The 12167-nt window shown below is 49.0% G+C and overlaps 1 protein-coding gene across 1 annotated transcript in view; it reads right to left on the bottom strand.

The window, feature by feature from the left end:
* The window catches only part of LOC144817842 (E3 ubiquitin-protein ligase TRIM39-like), a 158966-nt gene that overhangs the window by 38342 nt on the left and 108457 nt on the right, over nucleotides 1-12167 (bottom strand). The window contains exon 4 of the mRNA XM_078674701.1: nucleotides 4554-4576. Coding sequence (XP_078530827.1) covers nucleotides 4554-4576 — 23 coding nt within the window. The remainder of the gene's footprint in view (nucleotides 1-4553; nucleotides 4577-12167) is intronic.

Below are 12167 nucleotides of genomic sequence, written 5' to 3'. Positions count from 1 at the left end.
CATTGCCCTGCGACAGGTGATGTGGGTACCTGGACGCGAAGCTTTGGCATTTTGCGTTCTGATGAGTGGCAAATAGGTCTATCTCTGGTTGTCCCCATCTTTGGAAGAATGGCTGCAGTATTTGTTGGTGCAGTTCCCATTCGTGTATTTGTTCCGACTGTCTGCTTAAGATGTCTGCTATCTGGTTTTGAACTCCTGGTAGGTGTTCGGCTAACAGATAGATGTTTTGAGGAATGGCCCATCTCCAAATCTCCTGTGCCAGTCTGGATAATTGGAGAGAGTGCGTCCCCCCCTGTTTTTGAATATAATACATGGCTGTCATGTTGTCTGTTCTGATCAGGACTGCTTTGTGGATAACATGTATCTGAAAGGCTTTCAATGCTAGAAACACTGCCAGTAGTTCTAGATAGTTGATGTGCAGTGTTTTTTCCCTCACACTCCACCTTCCTTGTACTGTGTATTTGTCCATATGTGCTCCCCATCCGGTGAGCGATGCGTCTGCTGTTATTGTCACCTGTGGAATTGGCTCTAGGAACGACCGCCCCTTGGTAATGTTTGTTCTGTTCCACCACTTCAGAGAGCGGTGTGTGCGGTCGTCTACCAACACCAGATCCGTAATCTGTCCTTGAGCCTGATTCCACTGTGTCGCTAAGCATTCTTGTAGCGGACGCATTTGTAGTTTTGCATATGGTATTAGCAGTATGCAGGATGACATCATGCCTAGTAGCTGCATGAACACTCTTGCTGTTAGTGAGTGTTGTGGCTGAAATCTCTGAATGATTGTAAGCATTGCTTGGACTCTTATTGCGTTGGGGTACACTTTGGCTTTTTCTGTGTCTATGGTAGCCCCCAGATATTGTTGAACTTTGTTTGGTTGTAGGTGTGACTTTGTGTAGTTCACCGTGAACCCTAGCTGGTGTAGTAGCTGAATTGTCCTTTGTGTGTGTTGCAGACACTCCTCTTGCGACCTGGCTTTTATTAGCCAGTCGTCCAAGTATGGGAAGACATGAATTTGTTGTCTTCTTAGGTGAGCTGCTACCACTGCCAGGCACTTTGTGAACACTCTTGGTGCCGTCGTGACACCAAATGGGAGGACTTTGAACTGATAGTGTTGTCCTTCTACCACAAACCTGAGGTATTTCCTGTGGGATTTGTGAATAGGGATATGAAAGTAAGCGTCTTTTAGATCCAGTGTAGAAAGAAAGTCCCCTTTCTTCAGTAAAGGAAGTACTTGTTGGAGCGTGACCATGTGGAAATGTTCCGAATTTATGTATGCGTTGAGAGGTCTTAGGTCCAGTATTGGCCTTAGAGACCCATCCTTTTTGGGGATTAGGAAGTATAGTGAGTATACTCCTGTTCCCTGTTGGTGCTGTGGAACCTTCTCTATGGCATGCTTTTCTAGCAGTGATATTACTTCCTGTTTTAACAGTGTCAGGTGATCTTGTTTCATTGGACGCTGTTTGGGGGGGATGTTTGGTGGGGTAGCTGTGAGTTCTAGGCAATAACCATGTTGGATAATTTGTCTTACCCACTTGTCTGATGTGATGTTTTCCCAGACAGGTAGGAACTGTGATAGGCGTCCCCCTACCGGTGTTATATGGTCTGGGGGAAGCTCTATGAAGTCACTGTTTTGGGGTTGGAGAGTTGCGGTTGTTGTTGTTTCCGCGACCTCTACCCTTGTTGTTGTTACCCCTGTATCCACCTCTAGAATTACCTCTGGGTGATGTAGGTGTAAAAGAGGTTTGCTGTTGGTTTGTACCTGTACTTTTGGATCCTCCTCTATAGGTGGATCTACGAAAGGAACCTCTTTGTGTCGGCTGCTGCAATGCTCCCATTGATTTAGCCGTTTCTGTATCTTTTTTCATTTTTTCTAGGGCCTCATCTGTCCCTGTGCCAAAAAGTGTTTTCCCATCAAAAGGTTGATTAAGTAACGAGGTTTGTACCTCTTGTTTGAATCCTGACACTCTGAGCCATGCATGTCTCCTTAGCATGATGCTTGTATTTGTCGACCTTGCCTCAGTTTCTGCCGCGTCTAGGGCGCACTTTATTGAAGTGTTAGTAATTAACTTCCCTTCTTGTATAAGTTGATCAGCTCTCTTTTGATGTTCTTTAGGGAGATGTTTGATGAGTGTTTCTAACTCATCATAATGCGCTCTGTCATACCTTGCAAGTAGTGCTTGCGTATTAGCTATGCGCCAACTGTTTGCCGCTTGAGATGCTACTCTCTTGCCAGAGGCATCTATTAGTTTAGACTCCTTGTCAGGAGGTGGCGCTTCTCCCGTAGATAAAGAGTTTGCTCTCTTGCGAGCGTTTGTGACCACTAGTGAGTCTAGAGGAATTTGTCCCTTAATGTATATTGGGTCTTTTGGAGCTGCCCTATATTTTTTATCAATTCTTGGGTTCAATACCCTAGCCCTCACTGGGTCTTTGAATATCTCTGATGTATGACTGAGAAGGCCTTTTAGCATTGGTAGTGTTCCTGATGTTCTTTGTGCAGTAGGTAGTGTCTCTAATAAGAAGTCCTGTACTAGAGGTTCTGTATGTAGGTCTACCTTATGAAATGTTGCTGCTCTAGTAATGAGTTGTGCAAACCCAGTATTGTCATCAGGAGGTGAAGGTTTTGAGGGATATGACTCAAGGTCGGTATCATTACCTGATCCCACATTATACTCCTCCCATGGGTCTGCCTCCTCTGGGATTGTGTCCTCATCATCCCCAGGGTGTCCCCCCTCCCCTGTGTCACTTTCTCCATCTGTTGTAGGTGTAGATGGACGTGTGGGAGGAATATCTGGCCTATTGTGAGGAATAGGCGGAGATGGTGTGTGAGGTTTGGGAGAAGGGGGAGGAGTTGTATTCGTCCCCATTGTTCTCTTCTTTGGATGAGCCTTGTCGTCCAAATGTTCATGTTTCCTCTTTTTAGGTAGCTCTGTGACTACCTTGCCAGTCTTTGGGTCAATAAACAAAGTCTTTTGTTTAGGATCCGTTCCGTGTTCCTGTGTCGGTACCGCAGTTTTCGGTTCCGAAAGGTGTCTTTTCTTTGAAATGTCCATTTGTATTTTCGGTGCCGAATTTTTGTTCGGATCCGACTTCTTCGGTATCGAAGATGTCCCTTGTGTCGAGGGTGTTTTCGGCGCCGAAGCGTGCTTCGGTGTCGACATGGACTGCTTCGACTTCGAGCTTTCCTTTACTTGGTGCTTCGGTGTCGATGTGGTTGGTTTATCGGAACCGGAACCACTATGATGGGGGACCGAGTGTTTCGGTTTCTGTTTCGTTGCCGGGCTCGAAGGCGGGGCGTTGGAAACTTTTTTCGGTTGTCTGACCGGGCTCGAGGGCGGGGTCGACACCGTGCGGGGTTTGTTTTTCGGTAAAGGGACGTCGTCACTCACGGTTTGTTGGACGTCGAATTCCTCGACGTCGGACTCGTCCGCTTCTGACCCCGCCTCGTCGGCCTCTTCTTCCTCCTCTTCTGGTTGCTGGTCCTCGAACAGCTCCGGGATTGCTTGTGACTGCATTCTCGATACCTCGTGTCTTCGGGCTCGACGGTTTCTAATCGTCGACTTTGACGAGAATGCTGCACAGGCCTCACAGTCCCTGGATTCGTGTTCAGGGGACAAGCAGAGGTTGCACACTTCGTGTAGGTCCTTGTGTGGGAACTTAGCACCACACGTTGGACATTTTTTGAATGGAGTCCTTTCCATGGACCCCGGGCTGGACTACGTCGAGTTTCTCGTAGTCTTCGTCCTTCGAATCGCGTCGGTATGGGGTGCAGTCGCGTTCGATAACGATACCGTCGATTTGGAAAGGAATACGCGCCGGTTATAACCTTCTTTGTTGAAGTCGGTCCGGAGCGCTTCGATCCTCATCCGAACCCGATGGCGGAAAAAAACAATCTAAGGATGGAGCCGATGCCCATGCGCACTAACACCGAGAGGAGGAGTCACCTATGACGACAAAGACTTCTCCAGAAGAAAAACAAAGTGCAATCATCCGAGCCCAACACCAGATGGCGATCTATTCATAAATGTACCATCTGCAGCCCATATGCCTCGAACGTTTAGATTACTACATTTTTTCTCTGAGAATGTAAGGCTTAATTTATGCACCATCCAGGTAACTTGTCAAACCCAACAAGGATGCACAACAAATACTGTCTCTTCTTCCAGATCCTGTGCTTTCTTGGGGGGAAAAGATAACATTCATGATAACTAAGCTACAATTTGGATTGTTTGGGTGTGGGGATATATTTCAGGAGGTAGCTGTCAATGCTCTCTCTCCTCTTTTTGTCAACTGGATAGTCAATAAGGCTTCTAAGCTCCTTTAGCCCGTCCATTGGTACAACCAGGTATTTATATATTTCCTGAAATAAAAATATGCTTTAGGATATTCAGGTTTTGGATCATTTAGTCTTTTTTTGTCATATGATGAGGTATTCTTTGAGGCAGTGTAATGTTATGTAGGACTTTGCTATCTACAGTGCCCTCTTCAACACTAGATAATGCTGAAAAGGATGGATGGCAATATACATATAGAAAGAAAGGTAAAAAAAACTGTACCTTTTCAGGGCATCTTTCACATCCTGCAAAGTAAAAAAGAAATAGTAAGGTTTCAGCCACTCATGGAACGCTTTGTTGAAAGAGTTCATAAACTTCGTGCTTCAGCATCTTCCTTTTTTATCTACTGGAGATAAACCAAAAAAATAAGAAAAATGTTTGGCACTCTTGCGAATACAACTGAAAAATATAATTTCTTGTTCCCCAGATATCTTGATTACAGTACTCAGCCATCAGCCTTTGTTCCACTTCAGGAAAGCCCTTGGCACCTGCCAGTGACTTCACTCTCAGAAAACATGGATTTAAATGAATTTTGGTCATAGTGGCTGTAGGCACACCTTCAAGATGCTATACATTATTTACAGTAGGTTTATTAGCTTAACATTCTGCAGTTTCATAAAGTATAAACAATTCTGTCACTAAAATGACACTTTCTTTATTCAAGAACCATAAAATAAAATCCGTTTTCGCAACATCTGATGTTTCTTTCAACCTGCCTAGTACAGAGACTGGAGTCTGGAGTGGTTTTAGCAAAGTTTAAACATTCCCCCCTAACAAATTCGAATGAGTGTGGCATCTGCTACCAAAATTGCAATCTATGAATGAGCCTGTTCAATAGCAGAACAGTAAAACTCCTGTCTGAAGACCTCATTTAAATAGTTTTCAGCCCTTGTGGATGGGCCAAGTGTTCAGTGGTTGGACAGAATCTCTGCTAACACCAGATATAACTCTTTTCTCTATTCACATACAAAGTAATATTTAGGGGCCGATTACAATCTCCAGAAAGAATTTCTACCGAATTGGTCCAGGTATGATTTCTGGATGACTCAGATGGGTGAGTCCGACCGAACGATTTGGATGTATACAGAAGCGGTCGGACTCCCATTGACTTCAATGGGAGCCGGTGTTCTGAACAAGAATGAATATGCTACTTACCAGTATGCATCTGTTCTTGGCATGTAGGGCTGCTGACATTCATATCTATAGCATAGATCGCCACCTAGTGTTGGGTCCGGATGATTGCACATTGTTGTCCTGGAAGAGTCTTCGAAGTATCACGAGATAGGTGGCTCCTCCCCTGGACTACAGTGCGCATGGGCATCGACTCCATCCCCAGATTGTTTTTAGCCATTGTGGCGATGATGGAGTGTAACAGTGTGAGCGATGACCATGCTAAGAGTAAGTGTAAAATTCTGCAGCCGCTACAGGAGCCGGGGAGGAGGGCGGGCGATTTGAATGTCAGCAGCCCTACATGCCAAGAACAGATGCATACTGGTAAGTAGCATATTCAGTTCGAGGCATGTGGGCTGCTGAATTCATATCTATAGCATAGAATATATAGCAGTCCCTCCATCATGGGCGGCCGCCTGTGCCAGCTGCAGACGTTTGAAAGAGTGTTTTAGAACAGCCTGCCCTACAGCTGCCTGCTGCTTGGAGTGCACATCTACGCAGTAATGTTTAGTAAATGTGTGTGGGATAGACCATGTGGCTGCTCTACAAATGTCTTCCAAAGGGATATTACCAAGGATGGAGGCCCCCAACTTGCGGGTGGAGTGGGCTCTGGGGGGGACCGTTAAAGTGCGCTTAGCTTTTTGATAGCAAATTTGAATACACTTAACGATCCACCTGGCTATACCTGCTTTGGAAATGGGGTTGCCTTTGTGTTGGGCAGAAAAGGCAACAAAGAGTTGTTTCGTCTTCCTAAAATCTTTGGTCCTATCGATGTAGTACATCAGAGCACGTTTGACGTCAAGAGTGTGGAGCATTCTTTCGGCCACTGTCTCTGGGTTTTGAAAGAACACAGGCAGTTCAATAGTCAGATTGACATGGAACTGTGAAACCACCTTAGGAAGAAATTTAGGGTTAGTGCGCAGCACCACCCTGTTTGAGTGAATCTGTATTAATGGCTCTTGTACGGTGAGCGCCTGGAGCTCACTAACACGTCGCAGTGACGTAATGGCTATAAGGAAAGCCACTTTCCATGTTAAGAACTGGATCTCGCATGAAAGTAGAGGCTCAAAAGGTTGACCCATCAGTCTGGTGAGGACCATATTAAGGTTCCATACAGGAGCTGGCGGGGTTCTGGGAGGAATGACCCGTTTCAGACCTTCTAGAAAGGCTTTAATGGCAGGCACTCTGAAAACGGAGAGATGCTGCCTGTTCTGGAGATAAGCCGCTATGGCGGATAAGTGTATCCGAATGGAAGCATATGCCAGATTGCATTTGTAAAGATGTAACAAATAACAAATGATGTTGTGAGTAGATGCATCTAGCAGGTTGATGTTGTGTTCTGCACAGTAAATGACGAACCGCTTCCATTTTGCTGCATAGCATGCTCTGGTGGTGGGCTTTCTTGCCTCCCGTATGATATCCATGCAGTCAGGAGGCAAGTTAAGGTAGCCAAATTCTATGACCTCAGGAGCCAGATCGCCAGGTTGAGCTGATGCGGATCTGGGTGCTGAATGTCGCCATGGCTCTGCGTCAAAAGTCTGGGTGTGAGGTGCAGCCTTTGATGCGGTACCACGGAGAGTTCTAGAAACGTGGTGTACCATGGTTGGCGTGCCCACGTTGGAGCAACCAGGATGAGTGTCATCGAGTGTTGCTTTATCTTTCTTGCCACCAGCGGTATGAGAGGTGCTGGGGGGAAAGCGTACTCAAATCTGCCTGACCAGTTCATCCATATCGCATTGCCTTGCGACTGTGGGTGCGGGAACCTGGCGGCAAAGCTTTGGCATTTTGCATTTTCCCTTGTGGCGAACAGGTCTATCTCCGGATGACCCCACTGCTGGAAGTACGGGCGGAGTACTGATGGATGTATCTCCCACTCGTGCATTTGGTGGCTGTACCTGCTGAGCAGATCCGCCATCTGATTGTTCTTGCCCGGGAGGTGTTCCGCCATGAGGAAGATGTTCCTTTGAATGGCCCACTTCAACATGCTCTAAACCAGATGAGACAACTGTGGAGAGTGCGTACCTCCCTGTTTCTGAATATAGTACATGGCTGTCATGTTGTCCGTCCGGATCAACACGACTTTGTTGCACAGATGCCCCTTGAATGCCTTCATCGCCATGAAGATTGCCATCAGTTCTAGGTAGTTGATGTGCATCTTCTGTTGCTGCGTTGTCCATAGTCCCTGCACTGTGTAGTGGAGTACATGAGCTCCCCATCCCTGGAGAGATGCGTCCGTTGTCAGAATAATCTGTGGCACAGGCTCTTGGAACGGTCGGCCCTTGCAAAGGTTGTGTGGATTCCACCAATGCAGAGAGTTGTATGCCCGACCGGTCACCAACACTAGGTCTTTCCACTGTCCTTGAGCCTGATTCCAGTGGTGTGCTAAGCACTCCTGAAGCGGACGCATATGTAGTCTCACATGCGGGACTATGAAAATGCAGGAGGCCATCATGCCTATCAACTGCATGAACACTCGTGCTGGAAGTGAGTGTTGCGGTCTGAACTTCTGTATCAGCGACTGAATGCTGTTGATCCTCACAGAATTTGGCTGAGCCGTGGCTGCCAGAGTATTGATTGTCGCGCCCAGATACTGCCGCACATGGGCTGGCTGAAGGTGCGACTTCGGATAATTTAGTGAGAATCCCAGATTGTGAAGAAGGTGAATGGTGTGGGACATGTTGGCAGCGCACTGCTGGGCCGACTTTGCGTGGACAAGCCAGTCGTCCAGATAAGGGTAGACGTGAACGGTCTGCCTCCTGAGGTGCGCAGCCACTGTCGCCAGGCATTTTGTGAAGACCCTGGGCGCTGTGGTCACTCCGAAATGGAGGACCTTGAATTGATAATGCTGATTCTGAATGGTGAATCTGAGGTATTTTCTGTGTGATGGATGTAATGGAATGTGAAATTATGCATCCTTGAGATCTAATGTTGCGAGGAAGTCTCCCTGATTGAGCAATGGAAGGACTTGCTGCAGCGTGAGCATGTGAAAGTGTTCTGAGAGAATATACTGGTTTAGGGGTCTGAGATCCAGTATGGGTCTGAGGGACCCGTCCTTTTTCGGGATCAGGAAGTACAGGGAGTACACTCCGGAGCCTCTGTCCTCCACCGGCACGAGCTCTATTGCCCCTTTTTGCAGCATGACGAGCACCTCCTGCTGCAATAAGTGCAAATGCTCTGTTGACATAGGACGGTGCCGTGGTGGGATGTTGGGTGGAGTGGACGTTAACTCCAGACAATAACCGTACTGGATAAGTTTTCTGACCCACCTGTCTGTGGTGATGGATTTCCAGACTGGCAGGAACTGCTGGAGTCTCCCCCCGACCGGTGTTGTATGGTCGGGGGGCAGTGACAAGGCGTCACTGTTTGTTGGTGGCGGAGGATCTGGAGTTGTTGTTTCCACGACCTCTGCCCTTGGCGCTGTTGCCACGATAGCCTCCCCTACTCTGCTTGCCGTAAGAGGTCTGCGCCCCACTTTTATTGTACTGTGTTTGCTGGGACATCTGGCCTCTGGAAACACCTCTATAGCTTGAGCGACGAAAAGTGCTACCCCTGAATTGCTGTGACTGGAGAGCCCCCATGGACTTTGCAGTCTTGGTATCTTTCTTTATTTTTTCCAGGGTGGTATCCACCTCAGGTCCAAATAATTGATCAGGGTTGACAGGCTGATTGAGGATGGTGGTCTGTATCTCTGGTTTGAACCCGGAGATTCAGAGCCAGGCCTGACGTCGCAACATCACACTTGTGTTAATGGCTCTGGCCGCGTCCATTGCACATTTAATAGAAGCATTTGAGATGAGCTTCCCTTCATGAATGAGCATCTCCGCTGCCTCCTTATACTGGTCTGGCAAGTGTTGTAACAGGGTCTCTAGTGTATCGTAGTGTGCCCTGTCATATCTGGCCAAGAGTGCCTGAGTGTTTGAAATACGCCAGATATTGGCTGCTTGAGCCGCCACCCTCTTCCCTGATGCTTCTAGCACTTTAGATTCCTTGTCAGGGGGAGGAGCATCACCAGTGGTTTGTGAATTTGCCCTCTTGCGGGCATTAGAAACAACCAGAGAGTCCAACGGCAACTGGCCCTTGATGTAGGTAGGGTCGCCAGGTGCCGGTCTATACTTTTTTTCAATCCTGGGGTTTATAACCCTGGCACGTGTGGGTTCCTTAAAAATCTCTGCAGCATGTTTTAGAACCCCCTTTAACATTGGCAGGGTCTTGACAGTCTTTTCAGAGGTGGAAAAGGTATCAAACAGGAAGTCCACTTCAACAGGGTCAGCATGCAGCTGGACGTCGTGATTTGTAGCCGCCCTCTCAATTAGAGCATTAAATGCTGCAGAATCCTCAGTAGGAGAGGTTTTGACATTGTACACCTGAGTGTCCGGGGCAGTTTGCTGATCACTTGGGTCCCCTGCATCTGCCCATAAGTGCTCGTGATCCTCAGGATCAGTGTCGGCAGGGAAGTTGTACTCCTCATTGTCCCCATCCCCAGCCTCCACATCTGAATAAGTGGGTGAGGGTGGAGCAATGGTTGGAGGCCGTGGATTAATCGGCTCAACCAGAACCGGGGAATCTGTGGAGGGCTTCTTGCGCTTCAAAGGAATCGTGTAGGACTCCATAGGCTGTGCCGGCGTGATCTTTCTCTTGTAGAGGGTAAGTTTACCGGTGTCGGTGTCGATAAAGTGTTCCGACTGCTCCTCCATCAGGGGTTGTCGATGCTTCGAGCTCACAAGAGGCTGAGGAGGCTTCGACCCTGTAGACACCTTCATGGGCGCGTCGTCGCCCGACCTGGGTGCGAACGCCTTCGGCGCCACCTTCGGCGGCAGCGTGAACTGGATTGGCGCCGAGGACTTCGGCGTCTTGGCAGCCTGCTTCGGGGTGGACGTATCCTTCGGATCGTCCGTGGAAGCCTTGTTCCTGATGCGTTGCAATGAGTCCGACACCTGCTTTGTGAAGGATGCGGACGGTTTCGTCGACCCGACAGACGTTCTCGGTCAACCAGCATGTGCAGACTCGAGCGCCGAACCCTTGGCTTTCTCCGGTCGATGTGCAGGATCAGCCCCTTTTGGTGCGCCGTGTCCTCCTTCCGTGACGACGGCCTTTGGCGCCAACGGTGTCGGGTCGGCAGCCTTGACAATTGGTTTCCCAGTCTTCGGCTCGACGCCCTTGAGCGACTTCGGCTCGACGCCCTTGAGCAACTTCACCGGATCGACAACCTTCTTCGGCTGCCCCAACATGTTGGAAGGCGAGGAGGCGACCAGAGCGACCGACGTCTTCTGTTTCGACGGCATCTCTTTCACTTTCGTCGACACCGAAGCTTTCACTTTCGGTTTCGGTTTGACCAATGGCTGCTCCGTTGAAGTGTCCGTAGCCCGGCCCGTAGGCGAGGCCGTGGATCCAGGTGTAAGATCTTGGGTAAGGCCATGTGGCGATCCCTCGACCTGAGCCTTAGTGATTGTTCGAACGGGGCATAGCTCTTCGCATGAGCTATCTTCCGTGGCCCCATAGGCCTCATTGTCGTCTCCTACCTCGTCGACGACTTCCTCTGCATCGAGCACTACGACATCCGCGTCGTAGTTGTAGTCGACCTCCTCCGCTGGAGTTGAAATCGGCTCTCGATCTTCTTGCTCGTCTGCTTCTTCCCCCTCGAAAATGTCCACCGGTGCCGGGGCCGTCTGCTGGGCCTCCTGGCGCGCCACGTGCCGAAGTCGAATCGTCTTCTTGGAGCGAAAACGGGAACAAGCCATAAGTTGGCTTCATCGTGATCCGGCGACAGGCACTTCTTGCACACCGGGATACTTTGAGTTGCACACGGGACATCTCTTGAACGGGCTCCGTTCCATGATGTGTCGTCGAAAGTCTGGTTGCGTTGACTGGGCCTCGAGCACCGAAGAGCCACACGACTCCTCCGGATGTCCGACTCGGGAACTGAGCCGGAACAGAGCTGGGCACCGAACGCAAGACAATACCGACGCTATAGGAAAAGGCCTTTGGGCCTTAAGGAAAGTTTATATCGATTCCGAACTGGAGAGATCGAATAGGCATCCAAACCCAATGGCGGAAAAAAACAATCTGGGGATGGAGTCGATGCCCATGCGCACTGTAGTCCAGTGGAGGAGCCACCTATCTCGTGATACTTCGAAGACTCTTCCAGGACAACAATGTGCAATCATCCGGACCCAACACTAGGCGGCGATCTATGCTATAGATATGAATTCAGCAGCCCACATGCCTCGAACCACAGGCTCCCATTGAAGAAAGGGGTGGCTGGGGAAAACCTTGCACCCTGTGAAAGGCACCCCAAGGTGCCTGCCACTCTGTGCATGGTTAGAAAGAGGGTCCCTTTGGTACCCTCACGGACCTAATTCAGAGGGCCCCAAGTAAAGGGGGGCCTACTACGGGCCCCCAAAGACAGATTCCGGCACCAAATTAGTTCCGGAGAAACCAAATCGGAACGGCTGTCCGGATCGGTCAACATAATCGCTCGCTCAGAAAGACGCAACCTGTCCAAATGCCTTTCGGAACCGATTTGGACAGCCCTACCAGTTTAAATGCACCGTAATCGTTGGGCACTGTGTACGATTCAGTCAGGAACAAGGGTTCCGAATCAGATTCAGCAAACCCGAATCCGATTCGGAGCCCTTCAAAACGGCATCGTAATCGACCCCTTAATGT

This window comes from Lissotriton helveticus, chromosome 2_1 (assembly GCF_964261635.1).
Source record: "Lissotriton helveticus chromosome 2_1, aLisHel1.1, whole genome shotgun sequence".
Taxonomy (NCBI): domain Eukaryota; kingdom Metazoa; phylum Chordata; class Amphibia; order Caudata; family Salamandridae; genus Lissotriton; species Lissotriton helveticus.
This window is presented reverse-complemented; position numbering and strand designations above follow the sequence as displayed.